The 25,760-nt window shown below is 39.7% G+C and overlaps 1 protein-coding gene across 2 annotated transcripts in view; it reads left to right on the top strand.

The window, feature by feature from the left end:
* The first annotated feature begins 2,749 nt into the window (after nt 1-2,749).
* mad1l1 (mitotic arrest deficient 1 like 1) overlaps nt 2,750-25,760 on the top strand; it is a 52,968-nt gene continuing 29,957 nt past the window's right edge. The window contains exons 1-15 of one of the 2 annotated variants that reach the window (XM_069530402.1): nt 2,750-2,855; nt 4,213-4,376; nt 4,468-4,608; nt 5,118-5,297; nt 5,388-5,512; nt 5,633-5,714; nt 5,901-6,031; nt 6,583-6,697; nt 6,936-6,997; nt 11,483-11,569; nt 12,403-12,547; nt 17,444-17,584; nt 17,957-18,013; nt 19,491-19,582; nt 20,138-20,228. In XM_069530402.1, coding sequence (XP_069386503.1) covers nt 4,233-4,376; nt 4,468-4,608; nt 5,118-5,297; nt 5,388-5,512; nt 5,633-5,714; nt 5,901-6,031; nt 6,583-6,697; nt 6,936-6,997; nt 11,483-11,569; nt 12,403-12,547; nt 17,444-17,584; nt 17,957-18,013; nt 19,491-19,582; nt 20,138-20,228 — 1,593 coding nt within the window. In that variant the 5' untranslated portion in view covers nt 2,750-2,855; nt 4,213-4,232. Of the gene's footprint in view, nt 2,950-4,212; nt 4,377-4,467; nt 4,609-5,117; nt 5,298-5,387; nt 5,513-5,632; nt 5,715-5,900; nt 6,032-6,582; nt 6,698-6,935; nt 6,998-11,482; nt 11,570-12,402; nt 12,548-17,443; nt 17,585-17,956; nt 18,014-19,490; nt 19,583-20,137; nt 20,229-25,760 lie in introns of both variants that reach the window. The other variant, XM_069530401.1, reaches the window with a different exon arrangement.

Below are 25,760 nucleotides of genomic sequence, written 5' to 3'. Positions count from 1 at the left end.
GAGTGTGTGTGTGTGTGTGTGTGTGTGTGTCTGTGTGTGTGTGTGCGCACGTGTATGTGCATTTTAATGTGTCTGTTTATGTGATCTTCCAGGGATCTCTGCATGAATTCAGGCTGACCCTGAGAGGACGAAGGCAGGTGGAGATGGTGCTGAGTGCCACGGAATACCCGAGAGAGGGCGACTGAGTCATACCGTGACAGATAAAGAAAGACACGAGAAAAAGTGTTGGTAGCCAGTAAGCGAGGGAGATAGGGCATCTAAGAGAGGAAGAGGAGAGGGAAGGGAGGTGCAGTGGGACGGAGGACAGTGGATGGAAATAAGCACAATACTCTTCGGGGTGAAAGAACGAGAAGGAGAGAGACAGTGACAGGTAGCTGTTAAATCAATCTGAGGAGGACACGTCTTCTGTGTGACCTTTTCGCATGAATTCACACCCATCCACTCTCCTGCATCCAACTGCCCTTGTAGCTCCCCCTAGCTTCTATTTCATATTTTACATCATTTTTTTCACATAAACATTGGTGAGAAAATGCGACAGCTCTGACCTCTTCTGCTGATTTAACATCAATTTAACTGTTGATTGTTCAACTTCTGCAAACTGCCCTGGATTAAAAAAAAAAGCCCAATACGACAATGAATGGCCTGGACACACATAAGTGAATCCAGCGTGGCTTTCAGGGAACAGAAAGAAGGGCTGCACGACTTTGGTCAAAATAGTAATCATGGTTATTTTGATCAAGATCACAGCTATTTACGTTGATTATTTATTGGTTGTATGGACAAATATTTAGCACAGCCTGAACTTCAATGTTGTGCTACAGTCCTGCTAATGTACAAATGATGGTGTGGGCCATGGAGGTTTTGCTAAATTTTCAGGGGGCCTCAATCCTCTGAAGTCTCTGCTGTCGACAAAAACAAGGAACATCGTGCCCCAAACTTGCAGCTCAGTGTTTAAAGCTCTCATCATCTCCTCTGTGAGTCCCTTCTCTCTCCCTGTGTTTGTGTGTTTCCTCTGAGTCTCTTCGTTTATTTTCCCCACGTCCAAAGACTCGAATGCATCTCAGACATGAGGAACAGTGTTGGACTTTGTCTCAGACCACAGCACTTGTCACAGAGCTGCAGTCGATCCTCAGGCGCTGCGCTGTGGCTGTCATATGCTGATGATGGATTTCCTCGTGGGAGTCACTGAAGTATTTATACAGAATATTTATTGTTCCTTACAATGTTTAATGTCAGTGTTGCTGTTTGTTGCATGATCACATTCAGATCAGGAGCATGATAACATGAAGCATTTTGATAACTAAACAGACTATAATGCTTCTGGCTGTAGACATCCATATAGTCACTCATGGTGATGATACAATCACCCCTTTGTTTAGTATTTTATTATGGTCTCATATGAACCAATGGCTGCCTGTTGACCACTAGGTCAGTGTTTAAAAAATACAAAGTGGAATCATCAAGCAGCAAAATCTAGACTGATAGGTTCAGCAATGCTGCCCTCTGTGAGCCAAACTCTGCAATCACAACTTTTGATATGAAATTACGCACATAAAAATAACATAGGAGAAATAAAAATACTGATAATTATCCATATCTATCTATCTATCTATCTATCTATCTATCTATCTATCTATCTATCTATCTATCTATCTATAAGGGATCTCTTAGACACTGTAATCCACACTCGCTCATTTCTGTTACTAATAGCACTGTAAAAATCAATAATAATAATAATAATAAAATGAGATAATAATATAGTGATAATAATAAGTGATTGGTAATAAAAGGAAAATACAAAGTATATTATATAATACACAAACATGCACATACAAAAACGGAAAACCAAACAGACACAAAAACAAAGACAAAGATTATGAAAGCACAAGTTGTTGGATTTAAAGTTTAATTAAAAATAAAAATGCTTTTTTTAAGTTTTATGTATTTTTTTAGAACAGTGTTATCTCGATCAAATATACAGGTAAGATTTTTAAATAGTTCAAAGATACAGTTTTTAGCAGAGGAGACTTGTGTGAATGTGTAAATATTGTGCTAAATAAAACAAGTCTTATTCCTGAAATGAAATTGTTTTCATATTATTATTATTATTGTTATTATTACCATCATTGTTATTATTATGATTATGATTGTTATTATTATGATTATCATTGTTATTATTACCATCATTGTGTTTATTATGATTATTATTGTTATTATTATGATTATTATTTTTATTATTATGATTATTATTACCATCATTGTTATTATTATGATTATCATTGTTATTATTATGATTATTATTGTTGTTATTATGATTATCATTGTTATTATTATGATTATTATTGTTATTATTACCATCATTGTTATGATTATCATTGTTATTATTATTGTTATTATTATCATTATTATTGTTATTATTACCATCATTGTTATGATTATCATTGTTATTATTATGATTATTATTGTTATTATTATGATTATCATTGTTATTATTATGATTATCATTGTTATTATTCCCATCATTGTTATGATTATGATTATTATTGTTATTATTATGATTATTATTGTTATTATTATGATTATCATTGTTATTATTACCATCATTGTTATGATTATGATTATTATTGTAATCATTATGATTATCATTGTTATTATTACCATCATTGTTATTATTATGATTATTATTGTTATTGTTATGATTATGATTATTATTGTTGTCATCACAGAATTGAGACAGTTTGATCCACACGCTCTGTTCACAGCTGCCACTCCCGCGATAAGTCAAAATCTCGCGACAACACGTGGACCTGACTTGAGCTAAACTGGAGGGAGATCGAGCTAACCAGCTAACAGAGGTAAGCTAACTTCTAACTTCAGCTCAACCTGCTCCTCTTCACTCACATCAGCTCTGAGGACTCCAACACCACACGAGCCTCGTGCTAACCACAGGTTAGCTTGTTTTGTTGTTGTTAGCTTGTTTTGTTGTTGTTAGCTTGATAGCTTCCACCTGAGTTCGCTGCAGACACACACACACACACACACACACACACACGCCTCGTATTTACACTCATGGAAGTTCGTGTTAGAACTGAACTGACAGATAAACACACAGACTTGAACTGAGCTTTAAACGCTGTCTGGATGATTTCATAATAACTGAGTGTTAGCTTCTGTTTTTAGCTGCTAGCTGTAGCTGTCTCTTATTGAACGTCATCTGTCGCTGTGTTGTTCTGGTGAATCTGAAGACTATGCTGTTAAATTAGCAATTTATGTGATCAAACTTACATCGAGGTAAAGTTTGTCACATGAGTCACCATCGATGTATATCAAGTTTCTTTTAGGTGTGAGGAAAGATTTTTGTTCCTGAGTGAAGTTTGTGGTTTTAAACTCTTCTTTATGAAAAACACTTGATAAACAGCAAAACATTTTATAGATCTAACGTGGATCTTCCTCCTCACTCATTATATTGATATTAACCTTTGTTAATTTGCTATTGATGAAAATCATACAGTGTTAATTATTAATATTGTTTTATTGCATCTGTGTTAGTCCCTTAATGCAGGAGCCTCGAATTAAAGCCACCAGGATTCAGTTATTGTAGAAATATGATTAGACTTGTGATGGTCTGGTGTTGTTATTTATTGTTTTTATGTAATGTACAATGATCACAGTTAACTGGTAACGTTGGGTCACGTGCACATAGTTGCCGATAACTTATAGTAAAGATAAAGACCAGCTCACCTGCATGTGTTGTGTGGGGACCTTAAAAAATAAATTCAGTTTTGTTTATTATAATTATTTCATAGATTACCTTGACGCGGTGGATTTTAGCTAATCTCTTTGTTAAAGTAGCCCCAGTTTGGGCTACTGTAAAAAACATGGTGGCCTCCGTGGAGAGAACCTGCTCCCAATGTAAATATAGAGTGTTTAAATACAAAGAGCCCATTCTAGGATATAGAAAACAACCAATTGTACAATTCAGATAAAACATGAAAACTTCCCACTAGGATTATTTTAGATTCAGTTTCTGCCAATAGATCCCTTTCATGTAAATCTAACACACTGGACCTTTTGATGTTTCACGTAACTCAGGCCTGACCTCAGCCTCTCAGTGACCTCATCATTGCATCTTCTCATATCTAAGCTGTGTTATTTGCATCGCTGTAACTATATGTGTCTTGCTCTTACTCTGAACCTTCTCTATGTGCACAGTAACACCAGCGACTCTCAAAATGGATCTCGAAGACGACACCACAGTGTTAACAACTTTGAAGTCCTTCAATTCCTTCATCAGCTGCCCTGAACATCCCCAGAGGCTGTCAGATCACTCAGCGGGGAACGGGATCCTGCAGAGTCAGTACAAACGCAGCATGGAGGTATACCAAAACTGACAGCATCATCAGTAAGCCGTGTGGAGGCAGTATTAACATTCAACCTCTGCACTGACTGACTTCTCTTGCCTTGCAGCTTTTGGAAGCGGCAGACAGGGTTCACACAAAGAATCGCTACCTTCAGTTGGACCAGGAGAAGAAGCAGATGGAGCTGAGTCACAAGCGAGCTCGATTTGAACTGGAGAAGGCTGCTTCTGACAGCGCACGAGACCATGAGGTACAGGTCACACATCCTTACATGATTATATAAGACCAATGCATATAGAGCGAATTAGTATACAGGATCTCACATGGCAGGGTTTCCCACAGGTTCTTAAAAAAATTTAAAAAACAAAGTCTAAAATGTGACATGGATTTTAAGCCTTAGAGTATTAGTATTAGATCTTGAATATGTATAGGAAGGTCTTCATTATGTTAATGGTCATTTAATATTACTTCCACTGTGGTTTAGAATCAGTTTCTTCTTTTTAAGTGAGGTTTTCTTTGCATAGCTGGTAATATCTTCATGTGGGAAGGCTTGCGGATGCCTACTGTCTCTGCTTGTAGTCTTAGAGACAGCATTCTGGGTTATTTCACAATATCTTCAGTAATAGGAAAGTGTACGAGATTCTAGGACTCAGATTTTTCATCATATCTGTCATACTTGACATAGGTCTTAGATTTATTATGGTCTTAAATTGTCTTATAAAAGTCTTATATTTGACTTCTCTAACTCTTATGTTAAAGCATGAGGTTGACCGGAACCAGGACCTCTTGGGACGAATTAAGAAGTTGGAGGAAAGAGAGATTGGGGCAGCGAAGAACCTATCAGAGCAAGTGGAAGCAAATCGTTCTGTTCGTAAGAACCTGGAGGGTCTGAACAAGAAACTGGAGGAGCGAGATTCTAGACTTAACAGTGCTAACCAGGTACACACATGGACAGACTCACACATACACTTTGCTACTTTGGTCACGTCTCTTATCTTATGTCGGCTCACTTCTGTAATCTTTTCCCAGGCCATCAGTTCTTTGAAGGATGAGATCAGAGAGCTGAAGCAGAAGATTCAAAACAAAGACTCAACAATTTCTTCTCAAACCCTGGAAAACCAGGAACTTCAAGAACAGCTAGATTTACAACGCAGGTAAAGACACACAGAGAGACGACCCCTCACCAAGCTTTGTTTCATGCCAGTGCTCAGTGAGCTGCACTGGATAAGATTAATATTGACCAAACACTTGTATCTGATTGCTTCTATAATCAGGAAGTATCAGGAAGTCTCTCAGCTTTGCCAAAGTCTCCAGGCTGCCGAGTCGTCTTGCTCAGAGCACATCATCAAGATTAAGGTACAGAGTGACACATGAGTGCTTCCCCTGTGATGGGGTTGTAGAAGCATAGCATGTTTGAAAGTGTTTTTCTTTTTATCGGCACACCCGGGGGGGTTCTGTGTGCCTGTCTTGTATGTGCTCTGTGCACAGAATATACCTGTATATTTTGGACAAGTTCCTGATTTCTCTCTTCGCTTGTGGCAGGAGCTGGAGAGACGTCTCACCTTCCAGGAGCAAGACATTGCGATTGTGAAGACTGTAAAGTTGGAGGTGGCCAGACTTCCAGACCTGGAGAAAGAGTTGAAGCGCCTCAGAGAAGATAATGCCTTTCTCAGGTTGAATCCATGTTTAAGTCTTTAATGCCTTCCCAAAAGAGTAGAATACAAAGACAACAGTTTTAAATGGCTCCAGGCTACTGCAATCCTCCGGTGCTCAAAAAGTTTGACTCTAACTTCTTGACATTTCCTTGTGGTTTAGGATGAATGTTTTGACCGTGCGTATAAAAGCACTGTGAAAAGATGACAAAGAAGAGTATGGAAGAAACAATATGACAGATCCAATGCAGAATTACAACTAAGGTTTTTTAATCATTCAGATGAATAAGAGGTGATAAAACACTAATTTCCTCTGTGACCTTGATCACTGAAGGACATTTGATCTGTCTTTAGAGAGATAGAGTGATCATCTTAATGCAATATATTTTCTTCCATTCTACTCTTCCCTGCTTTGATTATGTACATTAATTCTCTACATGTGCATAGATACAGTCACTGTGATCTCACTTCATCCGAAATCATATCGGGAATCACAAGCACTCGATTCCTACATCTGACACTGAATCCCAAACTTTGAAGTCAGTTTTGTCTCTGGTGTGTTTGCTCTGAAGGGAGAGCAGAGAGAACTGCAGCCTACTGAAAGAGGAGGTGGAGGGGCTGAGGAGGAAGCTGGAGAGGATGGAGAAAACTAAAGAAGAGCTGGTCAATGTGGAACTGGAGAAAGAGGTAAACTGTGTGTGTGGCTGTGCACTTCACTTTGTACCCATAAACTTGTGCTCCAGAATTGTATACTTTACATAGTTATAGGTTATATGATGATATTTGCTGACTCTTTTGTTCATATTAGCAGTGTCTTCAAAGGTTAAGGTTATATTTTGTATTTTTTATTGACCTTTTTTAATTTTAGTTTGAACTATTTTTGCTGTGTGATATCATGTAAACTGATGTTTCATTCCGTTCTTAGCGACTGACTGAGAAGCTTCAAGCCTGGGAAAACCTGGGGCAGTCTACTGGGCTCAACATAAGGTGGGACATCATATGTCTGAGTGAGTGACTGTAAGAGAGGTGGCCACTAGGTGGCGCTGTGGCCACATCAAATGAATGTGTGTCATCTCTGCGGAATGAATCCACCAGCGTGTGTAAGTGTGTGTGTCTGTTTTATACCTGCTAGTGTGTGCGCTGAGTGTGTCTCAAAGCATCCAGCCAAAAGTAATGAGAGAATGATTGCATGTTTCCTCGTGAGCAGTGGAGCAGATTATAAAAACTGCAGCCTTGTCCAGTCCATGCATGCATTCTCTTACACACACACATCATTATCTCTATGATGTGTGTGTGGGGGGTGGGGGTGGGTTTGTTTAAAATGTGTTTGACTCCCCTGCAAGAGAAAGAGAAGAGAAAGGTAGACACTACTCTGTAAATTATGGAATAAAATCAAATCTCCCCTCATGCAAGGCTTCGTTTTAGTCTTATGTAATGCGTTATGAGACCTGACAGCATTTGTTGAATTTTCAGTTATCAAAAGACCTGAGAGGATCAAAGACACCCTAATACTAACCTTTTATATAGTATAATAAATGAGTGGGGCTGTCCATCATTCCTCTGGAAATTTCAGTCTGACGAGGCTGTCGTTCTGGGTAGATTGAGTTGAAATTTGAAATCATTGTTAAATGTCAGGTGGTGAGACTGCCGTGTCATTGGCTGGTGAGAGCTAGTTATTCAGGAAAGAGAAACTGGTGCATTTAAAACAAGCAGCTTTATGTGTGATGGCCATAATGATTGAAAGTAAAGGTTAATTAACATCTAGAAAGTCGTTAAAGGTGTTTTTACTTGATTTAAATCATTTTCTCAAAGACATAATAAGGAACAATGAATTAAAATGTATAAAATACACTAGACCTATGATGTATATGTATATATATTGTTGACTTGTGTAAGTGCGTCGTCCAAAATCTGTCCAACAATGTTCAAACAGAGAAATCGCCAATTTTATTCAAGGTAACGTGATGTTTCATTTCACCTTTTAATTGCTTCATATCTGCTTTACCCTTGACTTTGACCATATCTGTTATAACGTTGGCAAATGATGTATGATGAAGAAAAACACACTTAACCAGTTTCCCCTCCACTGCTTGTTTTGGCCACTGGTAATGGATCAAGATTATTCAACTTAAATATATTTCTCTTACGTGAACGTCGTTTCCGCCTAAATCACGTCGGGTATTTTTCATCTATAATGGTCGTGAAGACAACTCCCACAATCCCACGCAGATTCATAATGTCATCTAACTAGGAGTGAGCACAACTGCCGAAGTAACGTATTGTACATTGAATTATTAGGTGGTTGTTTCATTTCCTGACAGGTTAGTGTGACGTAGAGTCTCACAGAAGGTAACTGCAACTTCATCATACTTTACTTTTGATTACATTTTCATGGATTACCTTTTTCTATAGCTTACCATTTTGTGGTGGTCATTAGTGTTATTAGAGAAAAGAATATCTGTAGTGAAGCAGTTGTGAATGAGGTGGAAACACACGGTGCTATAGTTGAGGAGTTAGATGCTGTGTTGACAGAGGAAAATAACTTTTGGACAGAAGTTTACCCCGTCCAACAACAATCAACGTGGCTCCCTGGTGGAGCAGACATGCCTCACAGCCGCAGCTTGGGTTTGCCAGCAGTTGGCTGGTTGCTGGTGTTTGTTTCCTTTCCTTCTGTTTCACAGTCTGATAACATTGTGCTTGCTTATGTGTGTACCCATGTGGTTGACAATTGAAATTGGTCAAAAACAGAATGAAAATATTTTCTTAAAATTAAGCTGTTGTGTGGAACAATGTTGGAGGGACAATATGTGGAGAGATTTTCTGGGAAAGTGTTTCCTTCTCACAAATGTTTTCACCAGCTAAAGGAAATGAGACGGTTTGGTACATTTGTGAGTTCATCTCTGCTGGAGGAATAGTTTTAATGCAAAGATGGTTGCTAATTAGGATCCTACCTGCAAGTTCATGCAGTGAAAAACAGTTTAAGTTGTTAATGTGTATGTTTGTGTGTTTTGATGTTGTCACTATGAGACTTTCTGGCTTTTTTTCAGTTTTCCCTAATCAGCTCCCACATTCCCTTAATTAATACAACAACTAGTATTTAAAAAAAAAAAACATGGTATGTATATTATATTTTAATAGTTTATCTTTTATTAAAATATCTGGTCCAGATGAAGGCACTGAAATGAAACAAGTATAATGTCGGATTACACAAAAAACAGACTAAAGCCAAGAACAGTACGAGAATCAATGGCAACAAGAATTCTGGGTTTTAAAAAACACTTTGGGTTTATGTTTGGTACAATCGATAAAATAATCAACAACGATTAACATATTAGTAGATAATAATTATCCTTTCAGCCGAGGTGTATCCTTAGTAATGTTTATTGAAAGTGCTGTTATGAGTTGTGCCCTTCCACCCCAACAAAAATGATCTCTATAGTATAATATCTGCTGAGTATGTGATGTATAAATATTAACATTATATCTAACAAGATGTTTTTGGACCTTTAAATGGAAAGAAATGTCCAGCAGCAGCAGGAGTTGGGGTCCGTCTGTCGGTTTCTCAGGCGTCTGATTACAAATCTTTTCCAGATTTGAACCAACAACAGTTTAACAAGACTCTCGAGTAAACTGCTGTTGGAACCACTTCCCTCTGCTCACTTAAGTACGTGCTCTGAACTAGACTCTCAGTAGCGGTGCACTGCCCTGACAGCCTATTTACTCTACACAGCACCACACCTTGTAGTTGTTAAAGATATCTCACCAAATAATAAACACAACCCGTTATTTGCAACACCAGCCAACAGAGATGTCTGTTTCATGGTCTGTGCCGAAAAAATAGCACAAAAAACAGCAGAACACAGAAAAAGCAGCCTCTCGTATAAGCTAAGGAGAAGGCTAATCCCTCTGTGCTCAGGGCAATGTGGAATTACCTACTTTAGCTACCGTAGTTATTCCATCCTATGATTCATGAAGTCATATTTTAATCATGAGATTATTTCCACACTCAAGGCTCCACCTAGCGAAACGGAAGTGGTGATAAATCCACGCCACCCAAATTTCTCACGGCACTCTCTGGTTTTCCAACCCTGATGTTAACCTTGACTGCTCAGCCTATTCCTCCCCTATACCTAATATGTCATATGAGTCAGCAAACTGCAGAATGTTGGAGCAAAGCACCAGGTCAGCTCTCAGGACACCACTGACTGTCTCTGACTGAAAGCTGAAGTATGATCAGATGCTTCATTTATTTACTTTCATACATACTTTTTTTTTCACTTGTTGCAATAACTTCATCACGTCGAATGCATCATTTTTACGTCCACGGAGGATGTCACCCCTCTCCGTACGCTCGTTTGTTTTTCAGCAGCATTACAAACGGATACAGACAGATTTTCAATGAAACTCTGAGGAAGGACATTTTGCTGCACTTTCTTATCTTTTTTTATTTCTCACATGCGAGAGGCCATCTTTGACATTTTCAAGAATTTTACATGGCAATTATTCATGGTTCTTGATGGAAAAAATCCAACATTAGTAGCAGATAACAGATATGTCTGTTTCTTTCAGTGTAGCTTTATTCTCATTTGTGTGTTTTTATGCTGTGAATAAATGGCATTCTCGGTAATTATAATTTGGCTTGTGTTTTTAGCAACCTATCATTCTTCTGCAGTAGAGATCATGGTTGATCTGCATTTTTATGTCGGTGCAGCTATGAGGCCGGGTTGAATATAAGGGGACTGTTGGGCCTTGGTGGAGCAACATGCTCTACTGGGTGCCCTTCTAGTTTAGATGTGGCAGCAAAAATGTGAATTTAGCTGGTAAATTGACTGCATTGCATCTATGAGCGCTTTACAAAGTAAGTCACATTCAGCCATTCACACACACTTTCATGCTTCTATATATGACTCTCCATCAGCATGCATCCTGCAGCAGACAGTCGTGTGCTTCAGTTCCTCACCTAAGCACACTTGACGTGCAGACTGTAGAAGCGGGGGACTAAAAGAGAGCTTAACTCATCCCTGTTTCTCAATACATGAGGGGAAAGCTGCAGCTTTTTGGGTCCCACAGGTCCACACAGGATTGAGTGTTTGCCGTTCATGCTGTGCATCTCTGTCAAGAGTATGTGACCCTGTGCGCAGCCGCCTTCCCATTGTGTTCTTGTGTGTTCGTATGTTTTGTAATCTTTCAATCTCTCCCATGGAGTGAGTTTGTTTTATATAACTGTGACCAGTATTTAGCCCATTTTCCTCCCTTCATCTCTCCCTTTGCTGTTCATGTTATTTTATTTCCCAGCTCCCCACTGGCCAACTAACAAAAGAATATGGAAAGGCTGTCATTTTCTGTTCTCTGTCCTCTCTGCTTTCTCTGATATATTGATTTTTTCATTGTGTGTGTGTCTGTGTGTGTGTGTGTCTGTGTGTATTTTCACACATGTATATACTAACTCTTCTGTGTTGTGTCTGTCTGTAGGAAACCAGATGATCTGTCCAGGGAGGTGATTCAGATCCAGCAGAGAGAAATTGCTCTGAAAGAGCAGAACTACACACTCAACAGCCGGTAAAACACACACACACACACACACACACACACACACACTCTTCCTCTCTCTGCCTTCAACACTTTTCCTCTAATTCTGTGTGCCTGCATGCTTCTTTCCCCCCATATATCTATTGGAGCGTATCTCTGAGAAGTCCTTAATTGTCACAAAGTTAATTAAACTGGTCCTGATTCTGATAGCACTCCTGACAGTAACCACTGGTGTGTGAGTATATGTGTGTGTGTATGTGAGAGATTCTGACTGAAAGTGACGGAATTCGCTAATTAAACTTGTCCTGTTTAGGAAGAGGTGACGTCTGTAGGGAGATCTGCACGCATGCTCTCGTATATTCTTGCTGCAGCTAAGGAATCTTTCATTAGCTAACAAGCGTCTCTTTTCTGCTGAGCGTATTGAGCTCATTATGAAATATTAGAAACAGCAGAATGGGAGACGGGTGGGTATCGGAGAGGATGGAGAAGGGAGCTTGTGCTGTAATTATTCTCCCCTGGTATAATTATTGTCCTATTGATCAGACTTGGCAAAATCACTGCTGCAAATAATTTCTGAACACTTAGTGTAGGAATTATTTGGTTTTAGGAAGGTAACTTGTCTGTTGTGGAGTATTATTCCAAATGTGCATTGCTTTTCACAGATTGTCTGAACATAAAGCACGAATCAGCCTCTTCGCTCCCTCGTTATGAATCTGCACACACACGCTCAATCTCTTGCTTTCCACCATAGACAGTATATACATATGAACCAGATCATCATGCATTCCTCTTGGGAGCTGTCATGTTGTCCATATTTATATACAGTCTATGTTTTCACACAATCATTTATCCCGGTCTGTCAGTGTGAGGAGTGTGGAGCGCTCGCAGGCGGAGCTGCGTGCAGAGCTGTCCCAGCAGCGCAGCAAGACTCTGGAGGAGCAGAAGAAGAGGGAGACACAGGAAGCTCTGGTCCGTCGGCTACAGAAGAGAATCTTGTTACTTACAAAGGTACCTGACCATCAAACACACTCTCACAAAAACAAACACATCAACAACCGCTCACACGGTCCCTTCACGACACAACCTTTTAAAATTTGTACTTTAAACAATCCGCCAGACTCTCAAATCTCAAGGCCAGTACAGAATTAATGATCTCCCCTTTACCCCTCTGTGATTGGTTGATGAATGTCATGTGACTGCTGTAGCTGTCTGTCTTGCCCACCCCACACCACCCCCCTACCCCCCGCCGCTGTGCAGTTCTTGACTAGACATCCCTGCGATTATTGATTGTGTGTAATTCCCTAGGTCAACATGCTCAGTCTCTTGGTCCACAAATCACACGTGAACACACACACACACTCACTCAGCCACCACTATAAGTACAGCTAAAGGCATGCTGCAAATATGACTTGGCCCGGGATGGCTTTGGCAGAGGCTGCATTCAACCATTTGCACTTTACCAGGCAGTCAGAGTGTGTGAACAATTGTTGTTTGTATTATCCAGTTTTTTAAGAATGATCCATTTCAGTTGTTTAGGAATAATCTGCTTTTTGAAACATTGTCTTGAGTTTGCTCAGGGACGGTTTATTGAGCATCTTGTTTCTCACCGGCCACACATTCGTAAAGTTATATTAAGCTAAATGAATATAGTTGAATACACTAATGCCTCCCAACCAACCATTGCTGCAGCTGCCCGAGTATGTTTTGTCTTTTATTTATCATTTCTATTTTGCTCCTTTTGTATATTCCTAAGAAAACTACAGCAAACTAATGGAATATATATTGCAGAGCCACAACCAGTCACTTTTACAATTTATTATTATTATATGCCTAATGTACTGGCTATCAATAGCGTTTCCTTCTGACTAAATCAAAAATAAAAGCTATGCAATAACAAAAAATGAATTGATTTGGTATAATGCTTAGACTTAACGGGAAGTAAAATGGAAGAAAGTAAAATGGCACTCAGTGGAGCGCATTTCTCCACCAAGGCACTCCCCCAGCATACCCCTTATAAAACCACTTTAAAGGCTTTATTTGGATCTACACCAAATTGTAAACACTCATAAATATCAGTCTCTTAAACCTGCCAGATTTTTTTCCCCCATCAAGATCCATGGATTATTGTCTGAGAAAATCTTGTAATTTTAAAGATCGCCCTCGATCCAATCTGAACCAAACTTTAATGGTTGCTTCACTGATTGCATCCTAGACGTGCTTAAACACAAAAATGGGATACTTCAAAATCCAATAAACACAGGGATACTAGAGAGCCACAGAGGAGGGATCCCTCTCCCAGGACGGACAGACGTGCAATGGATGTCACATGTACAGAACAAAGCAACAGAAACATATTGTACGATTACAATGAAAGACAATAATTACAGTAGCAGTGGTGGTAATATGTAACAATGCTACAATAATAAACAAGTTAATATTAATGTCATGGAATTATGACTAATAGTAATAACAAGAGTGGATGTCAGGCAGGGCCATGGCAGTAGTGGGAACCACGATCCAATACAGGGAGCAGCCATGATCCATGAGAACCTGCTGGACGAGAGCGCACAGAAACTCCAGGGAAGAAGTTTACTTAATCCTCCCTCTCTGACACAAGGCTGTCTCCTGATTCGACAGCTGCCCCGCTCAGATGTTCTGATTCTTATACACTGAGAGACAGACTCGCTGATTCATTAGAGGCACAGTCGCATATCTATGAACTCGATAAAAACAGCTGACATAAAAGCAATTTAAAAAAATAAAAATAAAAAAAAAAAATAGATGACGCAAGCTGTAATGATAGTTTTATCACTCTGTCTTCCTGCTCCATGATTGTTTTCAAAATGAGAGTTTTATCAGAGAGGAGCTGACAGATTTTTGATTTAGATTGAGTGAATTTCATTGCACGTTAATAGACAGTAAATAGCCTGCAGTCGTGCTGTTTAGGATAGGCAGCAAACTCATACACGCTGACCTCTAAACGTGTTTTTTACCTTTTCGTTTTTACCTCTGTTCCCTGCTCTGTTTTGCCTTTTATCGTCTTCTCTCCTTTCCAAGGTTCTCGCAAGGATATACACTGTAACGCAGTGGTGTAATGTTGCATGACAAATGAAGCCGCTGCGGCGCCAAAAGACATAAAGTTGAATTAAGGGTTGATTCGGATTTTAGTGTTTTTTTAAAGCACCTGACTCAGTCATCCTAAAATGGATTATGTTGGTTTTGATCTGGCTAATCACAAACTGAATCTGATTAGGGAAATCTCGGTTTGTTTTCTGATACTACCTCATGAGCTAATCTGACAGAGCAATTGCAGCTCATTATTCATATAAATTAACTTCCACGAATTACAAGGTGCTTAAAATCATTCTAAGAACACAGCACTACTTAGCAAACAACGTTTCTGGTATTGTATTTATTACCTGCCGTGAACCTGAAAGTCACATTTGTCCAAGTTATCCCAGTTTAACCAGCGACTACTGAGCTTTTCTTATCCCTCAAAATTCAAGGCTCCTTTCTCAGCAGCCCAGTTGTTTGCGAGGTGTTTATTAAAAGCCACAAAATGGGACCTTCTTAGCTTCATAATACAGAAAGTACCAGTGCGGCGAAGGGAGGGGAGGAAGCGCATCATTTCAACAGGCTTGACTGACGGTGAATTGGCATTAACAAATGGGCTGTTTGCCAGTTTTTAAACAGATTAGATTGTTCTCATTTATTTTGTTACCTAGCAACCAGTACGGATTTACTGTGTAACACATGAATTAAAAACTGATTGTACAAGCAGTCCCTCTAGTTCTTCTGAGCAAAAAAAATATATAAATATACATATTCTGCTCAACTATTTTTTTTGACTAGTTGCAACTTCATTAATGATTGAATGATTTTTCTCAGCAATACGACCACGCACGTCAAAGAGGCTTTTCCTAGTTTTGATCAGAATATGGTGCTCATGTGGAACAGTGATAAATCTGGTTACTCATATTCTAGATAAATTCAAGTATTCCAGTAGATGAAGATACGCAGCTGTGACTGGAGGGATCGGGTTGTCACGGTGGAGTTAAGTGACATTGAATTTTAAGAACATTTCTGTATGAGTAGGGCGTCCTTTTACTGGCTGTGTGTCACAGGTGAGCAGTTCATGAAGCTACGTCTGTGTAGGTAGTTGGCAGTGGTCAAAAACCACAATCAGATGGATTTATGCACCAGACCTTTATATGCTTCAAAAACCTGATTCTAGTACACATGTAAATGCAGTCATTGTCTCACAGTTTATTTTATTTTTTTTAATATTCTTGAATTATAAAATGTGTTTTGCAGCAGTTTTTCCCCCAGTACTCCTCTTTGTAGCCTCTGATTTCACTCTTTCTCTCTTTTTTTGCCATATAGTAGACATATTTACCTTCTTTCACACAATGGCGCTGTCTAAGAAGTCTTACACCCCGGATATAGTCCGTGGATCTGTCTCCTCCCCTTCTGCCTGTTACCATTTTACCTCCGAACCAGAAACCCACATGCTGAAAATGGAGATTTGTGTTGTGCCATCACACAGGGGTCTTACATCTCCCTCTGATTTTTGTGGCATGTTATTTGCAGGGAATCGGGCATTTCTTCTCCCCACATGCAAGTGTTCCACCAAAACGAGCCCCTCTCCCTATCTTGCAGTGGCACCATTGCTGATTCATGGCCTTAGAAAAAATACAAACAAGCCAGAATGTTTTTCCCCTATAGCGGAAAGATAATGGCTGCAGTCTTCTCCAGAGCTGACACAGTGCTGTGGAGGCGACTATGGGAGACGACTATCTAAGCAAACAGACTTTTTTTTCACCCCATGAGCCTGAATGACAGAAGTATCATCCAGCTTCTCCACAGACTGCAGCACAAATTAAATACAGGATTTTCAGATTAAGACAAAAACAACCTTATATATTTTTTTCTTTTACAACTGACACCACAAACAAATAATTTATAAAACTGCATTCAGCTGAGTCTTCTATCTCTTACAGTATAAAAATTTGAGTAATTGGAGTTATGGTCTTTGACTTGTAGTACAAGCCTGCGAGAAGTGTCTCAGCTGAATCTGTGTCTCCTCAGTAGAACGTGCTTAAGATCACCATGGCAACCTCAGAGTGCGGATTGTGCACAAACAGTTGGTTTAGATCTGTTGATTAAACAACTTCTCTGATGTCTGAGGTTTAGTTTAACAGTTTTCAGTGGAAACATCTATTTTAGTTCATTTTCAGTCAGGAGACATCCATTCTGAGACGTGCCTGTTTTCACGCGTGAGAATGTCAAACGTAAAGACAAAGACTGACAAAGACTTGTGAGCTACTTGGAGATGCTGTGTCAGTGTGAGCGACATTTGTGAAGATGCCGACTTGATGGGGTTTTGATCCTCTCTTCTTTAAGAGAACCAGCTACTCTGGAGTGTTGATTTACTGGACAGATTACAGTGTTGAGGACATTCCGGTATCACAAAAAACATTTCTTCATCTTTTATTAGAGAGATGAAGCAGCGTAATTTATGCTTCACTTGCGATGATATCTCTCTGTCACAACTCTTATTTATTCTTTATCTTTAGTCTACAAGGACATTTGTCTTTTGATGTTGATCATTACATGCGAAGAAATACAAAACGAGCATGACCACAACACCAAGCTTTTCTTGTCATAGCTTGGAAAATAATTGCACAGCTCCCTCGCACTCATATTAAAGCAGTGAACTACCAAACATAACACAAAAGTAACACATCAAAGAGCTTTGATTCTCCCAGTTTGTTCACACAAACATCACGTCTCTGTTGGTACTAAACTATGTAATCTCAAGACTTTACTTCTATGTAAATATGTCTGCAAATATGCATTAGGAATAAGATTTTGTGTGTTTGTGTTTGGTTGTTTGTGTTACAGGAGCGTGATGGAATGCGGGCGATTCTAGAGTCTTATGACAGCGAGCTGGCTCCTACCGAGTATTCACCTCAACTCAGCAAGCGACTCAGAGAGGCAGAGGACATACTGCAGAAGACCCAGAACCACAATGCAGAGATGGAAGTGCGTGTGCACACATACATCATACAAAACATACTGTATATTCCCAGTGCTCTCCTTTAAATAAGTTTTTTATTGGACAAATAAACTTTATTATGAGACAAATAAACTTTATTAATAGACAAACTTGTATTCAGTTGTATATATTTGAGTATATATCACAACTGAAGTCAGTCAGAATCAAGGTTGATTACATCATTGAATCCAGTTGAAAAATGAATAAATAACACACTTTGATTGTGTCAATACTGTAAATCAGTAACAACAAGTCGTTTTTCATGCTTGTGCTTTGTATCTGTACCTCCCCTCCTTTCTTCCCTCCTCCCCTCCTCCCCTCCTCCCCTCCTCACCCCTTGTGTTGTTTTGTCAATTCAGACCCAGCTGAGCAAAGCACAGGAAGAGACGATGACACTCAAACTGCAGCTTCAAACAGTTAGTATATATATGTTCACACAATCCAGTCTAATAAAACAGATATGTACGAATGGTTGTTTTACATTGTTTGAGCCTTCATTATTATTAAAGTGATCACAGACATTGTAGCCTCTACCGTTAGCACTTACAGCTCAATGGTGGGGCGTGTTTGTTTCACATAATGTTGATTAACCTCTCAGCACCAGGTAAATCTCTCTTTGGCCACGTCCACACTAAAAGGTCTCTATCCAGACAAGCATTTTAACTTTAAATCTGATGTCTGGTGAAATTCTTGTGCTGGCACTGCTGCAGCGATGGGTTTTATGTCAGCCAGCAACGACTGGTTTGCCAGAGCTCAAGAGGGGAGCAACTAAAGCAATTGGGATGGACCAGGCTACAGAACCCTCACTCTCAGAATGGTCCAAGAAATGTTTCTGATGCTCCAGATAAAATGTATGCGGCACTCGAGGCATCACCAGTGTTTGTGTATCACTATCATTACTAGAAGAGGAAGACAACAGTTCTGCCCTGCGAATTTAAGCTGTCTCAAGTGTCTCTTAAATTGTGACTGTTATCCTGTCAGGTGTACTTTGCTTTACTGTGATTTAGGGATGCTTAAACACCTCTGTGATTTATATCCTGACGAATAAGACTTGTACACGGAGCCCAACTGTGACGATTGTCCAACAGACCTTTTCAAATTGAGCAACCACAGTACGATTTGCTTTCTTGCTTTCTGTCTCCCTGTTGTTACGTCCTGACTGAAGTGACACAAATTGCTATTGAAGCACCCTGGGTGATTGTCAGATTACAATGACCAGATACTTATGTCTTTGAGTGATATTTGCTCATTTTGTCAGATTAAATGGGCCAGTTTATCTGTTTCTTTTTCTTATTTAAGTGTTGTGGAAATTACAGAAAAGTTGCAAAAAAGTGGAGTGTATGTTATGGAATATATGATTTGAATCCAGGATAAGGTAAAGAGTTGGAAGGTGTGACTCTCTTACACACACTGTGATTCTTTTCATGGCTCCTTGTTGCCAAGGAGACGTCAACATAACCATTGCAATGAGTATTGACGCGTGAAATCCACCTGTCTGGTGTAGCAGTAATTACTTATTCGTCTTGGGAAGACTGGGAGAGAGAGGATGAGCTGAGAGACAGACAGATGCTGTCAGAAAGAGAGGAAAATGGGTGTGCAAATGGAAATGAGGGATAATTGCAGAGGGGAGAGTGAGATCAGACAGAAACTAAGACATTCACAGACTAAAAACAAGTGCTCAGGGAAAAGAGTCGGGACATTCTGAGATGAAAAATTAGTTGGAGGACTAATGGCGTATATCTGTTTGTCTGGATGTCTTCCTGGAAAAGATAGCAGCTCACTGTAATAGAGTCCTCCACATTTATCTTCAGGCAAAAGGTTTGTGCCAGGCACATGGCCAAAGGTGGTCTGACATTAGTGCTCCGAGCCAATTTTCTTGTCTGTCTGTCTCAGGTGGAGCTGGAGCTGGAGTGTCTAAAAAAGCAGCAGGCCTCTGCGGCTGACAGCAGCTCTGTAATGACCAAAGAGGAAGTCAGCATACTCAGGTAGTTAGCGCACGCACGCACACACGCACGCACGCACACACACACACACACACACACAAACAAACAATACCATCAAGTGAAAGGTTAACCCGCTGTGACTCACATGTAAGCAGTTCTTTACATCTAGGATTAAAGGTCCAGTGTGTAGAATTTAGTGATATCTAGTGTTGAAATGTCATGTTGCAGCTGAACACCCCTCACCTCACCCTCTCCTTCCATACATGATGGATGTTTAGTTTGTCCAGTCTGGACTAATGTAAAAAACATGGCGGCCTCCGTAGAGAGGGTCCCCTTGATATAAATATAAAGTATTTAGATATAATGGATCTTTTCTTGGGTAAAGAAAAACTACAATTCATACAATTTAGATGAATCGAACTAGTGAAAACATCATGAGGATTATTCTCCATTAAATTTCTGCCAATAGATCCCTTTCACCTAAATCTTACACACTGAACCATTAGCCTATTGACTCGACAATAAGCATATTCACTAATTATACCTTGTATATATTCATGAAAATAAGTTAGCATGTGTGGATGCATTTTTTTCCAGACAAAAAATTGAAGATTTAGAGGCAGAGCGGCAGAAGTTGGAGGAGCAGAACAACATTCTGGAGATGAGGCTGGAGAGACACAACCTGCAGGTAAGAACCAAAACTTCCCTCAAACTGTTTTTTCTGTGATGGATTTACTCATCTGGCACAAAGGAACCAATTTAATAAACCCAAGGGCAGGAGCCCAGTCGGTATGACACTGCAGATTGATTCACCCAAACGCTACCCATATCTGACAGTTTTTCAAAAGCAATTGGACCCAGGTGTGACTCTAGCAGTGTCCAATGGAAAAGTAGTAGAAACTCTGGCTGATTTAAAGCCCTCCTTTATTGGTCGGAGGGGTTTGAATGAGCATAACGGTTGTGGGGAGTGAGTTATTGTGACAATATATGTAGACATTACCCAGTGTCTGCTGTAAATGAAAGTGGATGAAATGAATTGTGGCAGGTAGCCACCTTAACATTACACAGACACACAAACACACATGCAGACGTGTGCATCAAATCCGGCTACTTTCATCTCGCAGAGCTGTTCGAAGAAACTCCCTCAGTTATACCTGATCCCTTCTCCTTTTAAATTGGCTCTGAATGTGTGCGTGTGTGTTTGTGTGTGTTTCATCTCAGTCAGGTCCTCTAACTCCCCTGACTCACACTGTGCCAAAGTAAGTCTACCAGGGCACTTTAATGAAACGTGTGTGGGCAAGCGTGTTGGTTCCATTTAGCCGTGGGGTGAATGAAATCCATGTGTTCTCAAGCATGACCACCACTTTTAAAGCAATTGACAACTGTGTGTGTGTGTATGTGAGTGTGTGTGTGTGTGTGTGTGTGTGTGTGTGTGTGTGTGTGGGTTTCAAGGTTGCTTGGTCAATGGATCAGGTCAGTTCTTAAGAGTTAACTTTTATGACTCCTCCATGGTCTAATGCACACCAAGGGGCCCTTACATCAGACCGAGTGGAGAGACGAGGGACTGAATGAGGAGCATTTGAAAGGAGAAATGAATGGCTGAATGAATAAGCATGAGTGACTTACATTGGATGCTTGAATAAAGGGACAGCAGGGATTTTCATTATATCAACTTGCACTTCAGATTCCCGTGGCATAAGCCATGATTTCCAGCCCTGTCTATATATTTAGATCATACTGACTAGTGTGACTGTCAAGCGCTCAGATTACCAATGTAATGAGATGGCTCGGGCTGTCTGTCAGGAAGCTCTCCTGGGAAATTTGGATTTTCAAACATCTTTGTTTTACACCTACAGTATATTTCAAGTACATACATACATACATACATAAAATTAACATTTTTAAATACCATTAAAACCATTTTTATTATTTTGTTATAATTTCTGTTGTATAATATCCGTATAATTCACCAGATTTTGTGCTGTACAAATGAAGAACGCAGCAGGAGATTGTTTGATGTGTTCACAATAAAAGGAACATTTTGAGTATGGCACCCGGGTAAATCCCACAACCAAAATGACATGTTTTAATTAACAGCACATAGACACTAGAGTCCGTTCTCATCATCATCATCATCTCTGAATACTTTGAGGAGAATGTCTGCAGTTTTCTGAAAGCAGCACAGTAGTGATGAGTATCTTGTATTACTGGTTAGGTGGTTGCTTTCTGTCATGCAGGTTCTCTGTCTCACACCAGGGGCCTGGATCCCAAAGACAGTTTATAGTACGTTAGCCAGCTTTCTTTGGGTTTAACTGAGGTTTTCCAGGATCATGATGTTGGCTCACTTTAGATCTCCATGGTAAAGTGACAAGACCAATAGAGAGACATCCAGAGTTTTGCATAAGCTCCTGCTGTCTAACAGATGGCCCGGCATTACAATATTTCTTTGCCTGCGACTTTCTTACAGTTTCAAGTCCTATGGCCCTCACTTTTTATAATGTTACAGCCTCAGATAGATATAAACTTTAACCTGATGCAGGATTTTAGTCATCTGAAGTCTGGATATTAAGTCATCAGAGAAACAAGATGAGCAAACAGCATCTCTTTCTTCTCCTCCTGACATCCTCAACTCATTTGTTAGTTGTGTTTTTTTTACGTATATATATTATTGTTTAAACTGCTGTTTTTTTACTTAATCCTCTCTGATGTATGGTTGTCATTTATCATGCTACCAAATGATTCCTCTCCAGGGACAACAAGCACATCTAGGTCTTGTCAACAGATAGCCACTGAGCCGCACTAGCCCCCCTCCATCATAAAGTTCTGGAGATAGGACAGACTTTCACACATGGACTACAACTATTGACTGTTTTGACATCATCATGAACGCTATTCTCTGAATCTGTTGACTGGAGCATTAAAAAGATCCAACCATGCCAGCTCCCTTAAAGTCTGTGTAATGTCCGAAGTTTTAATTGAGTTGGTCTTTATCTGCAGAATTCCCAGTGGGCTAGTGGGTGTGTTGATAACAAACACGTTTCTCTCCAACACGTCCCTAAACTAAACCAATCTAGTATATTCAGTAGGTGCAAATGCGATGCACACACAGACAATCTCCTGTTGTATGCTGGACCTGTTCGGACCTAATTCTCCAGACATTGATCACAGGCAAAATCAATCACATCATTCTCACACCTGGGAGAAGGACAGAAACACACAGAAGCGGAGAAAGATGATGAGGAGACTACACCTGGAGGACGAAGATACAGATAAAAAACATCTGGAATGCGGCACTAGCAGCCATAGGGACGGAGCGAGGTCCCAGGACGACCGATGGTCCAGCACAGAGAGTAAAAAAAAGAGAGGAAAAGGAGGAGAAAATAGTGGAGAGAGAGAGACAGAGGGAGAGATGGTCACACAGTCTGGATGCTCCTGTGCTTAAGGGACTAAACAAACAGAGGGTTGGAGAGATGCCGTAATTATCAGAAAGTTTAGAGTACTTTTGTTAGCAGGACACCATGACCGAGCCCCCGGCAGGAGAATGGTAACAGATAACAGGCCTTAAGTAATTAACGAGTAAGCCAGTAAGTGAAAGTTAAGGCAGAAAGATGAGTTTTAAGTTTGGATTTAAACGCCTCAACGGAGGCAGACAGTCTGATGTCAGCAGGGAGGTTGCTCCTAATGGGGCATGACAGGAAAAGGCCCTGCAGCCTGCTGACTTCTTCTTAAAACTGTGAAGCCTCAGTGTTTTTATTTGAAGAGCTGCTGGATTCTCAGTTTTTTTCCAAACATTTATTATTGATGATGACATAATCGTAAAAAGCCATTGTATCCTGTGCATCACCCTCGTTGTTTAGAACAGTAAATATACAGGCTTTATTAATTGTTTAGAGGTATTACACCTTTTATCATTTGAGTAGCAAATCATAAGCTTCAACATAAGCAGCGACAATTTGAGATGTGAACGGAATGTGCTGGGTGATTGTTTCATTGAGTTGAAGGTATTTAAAATATTTCCACATTTGTCTGACAAGGCCATCTCCGAGAGCATGCTCAATTTTAATTCAATCTTATTATTAAAAACTAAAATGTTGTTTGCAGGCAGGTTTTCAGAGCCTGTCAAGAGCTGTTCTGCTCTCTGCTATTTGTGCTGTAAGTCTTATTTTAAGTAGCCCCTCTGTGGTTTGGACCCTGTTTTCTTTCTGGTTAGACATGACAACATCATCAAGCTTTCAGGAAAATACAGTTGAATTGAAGCCATTTTGATGTTTACCCATAACAAGTGAGAAGCAGTTGTTAACAACCCATAACCTACAACCTCCCCTCTTGTTGTATTCTTTTTAAACGGCTACAATGGTGGTAGACACTTCTGCACTTTGTCTTTGTGCTATTGCTGTCATGTCACGTGTCTAGACAGAAATAATTGTTGCCGTTGCAAGAGGTTGCATCAATGTAGATTCTGTTGCGCATGTGCTTACAGCCATGGCAACATTATGTTTAGACATTATTGTCAAATAGAAAGAGACACAGTTCTAGATGAGTTCCATCCTGAGTACGTCATGCTTGGAGCTAAGTAAAGTTTTTCTCCCAGTCCTGAGCAGTGGTAGTATTGCTAAGATTTAATGGTACTAATCTTTCGATATACTGCTTACTGAGGCAGTAATTAAATGGTACACTTCAGACGTTTAATAATCATCTAGTTAAGTTCATTTTGATTAATCAACTCATGTTCTTATACCTTATTTAACTCCTCCCTGTGTTCCCTCTGGCTGAAAACTTAAATATTATACTTGGGGTGAGGAAACGTGAATTACGAGGTAGCCCCTGTTAAACTGTACTTTTCTCCACTTGTGTGATGGAACGTTCACAAGGCATTTTGACTTATTGCTTGTGTTGCCTATATTGGCGTTGACACCAGTAAAGTGTAAGTGTATGTGAGTTTACCTCCTAAGAACCTTTTCAAGCACAAACACTGATCTTGTCAGGACAAGTACACATCATGAGGACCAAAGGCTGGTTCTGGTTTGTCATAGGATGTGAATTGCGGTTTGGCATGAATTGATCGTGGTTACGGATAGTTTTAATAAGGCTGTCCACAATGAATGGAAGTCAATGAGAAGTCCCAACAAGGATAGCTGTGCAAATGCTGCACAGCACTGCTGCAGAGAGAGAGAAATAGAGTTGGATGGGGAACAGGGAGAATGCATCTTAGATTAATGCCTTAATCAGAAACAGAGTTGGTGAAATAAAACTTGCTCGGTAATAAATAGAAAATCTATTTTCCTAATTTCTTAATTTCCGAATGCAGAACCCATTAAGTCGGAGCTTATTGATACTATGGTCTTAAATAATTTAGCCCAGGGGCCGGTTTAAAATCCGGTTTCACTACCCACCCCTAGCAGTGATACATGGAGGCTTGAAAAGTTGTGGCAGTTTTACTGATAGAAAGGTTCTATCTTGTATCGCAGTATTGGAATTCAGAAAACAATCTAAGCAATGAACAAATCTAAGAAACGCGACTATATGTTTACGTCCTGCAAGTGATCCCTTGAGGCCGATAGGCAGAGTTTGTTCTCCATTTTGGCTTCTTAGCAGTGCGGCTAAAACTATAAAGTTAATGGTGAGTATGGGATTTTATGGCAATGTGGAAAGTATTGCCAAGATATTTTGCTCATCATAATGTTGGGCAGATGGACGGATCAGGTTGATTGCCAGCAGTTGACTCCCCAGTCAACACAACAACAAAACAACAATCACTTGTGGCATGAACACTTACCACTTTGATAGCCAACTTTAATAAGGAAACCCCGTCCATGCTTGTATGTGACAACATGTGTTCAAGACATTCACGTGACATTTCATGAAATCATCAGAAAACCATGATTTATTTATGATTTATCCAACATTTATACTTTCATTACTCAAACATACAGTCTGTAATTGATGAAAATATTATTATAGTTATTATATTTCTCTGGGTTTAAATATTGTTGGAAACATTTGGGATAACAAGTATAAAAATCAACTCTTACTCTTTAATGAAAAGCTGTGACATATTGTTTTGTCACATATTTCTTGTAAATACCGAAAGTCAGAGTAATAAACATAAAGTTTACAAATTATTGAATGAATGTTCAGATTGAGGATTGCCGCCCCCTACAGCGGCGTGACGGGATCTGCTTGAAAAAATATATTTTACTCTGTTGGATTCATTGGAACT

The sequence above is a fragment of the Paralichthys olivaceus genome, chromosome 8, assembly GCF_024713975.1.
Source record: "Paralichthys olivaceus isolate ysfri-2021 chromosome 8, ASM2471397v2, whole genome shotgun sequence".
Taxonomy (NCBI): Eukaryota; Metazoa; Chordata; class Actinopteri; order Pleuronectiformes; family Paralichthyidae; genus Paralichthys; species Paralichthys olivaceus.
This window is presented reverse-complemented; position numbering and strand designations above follow the sequence as displayed.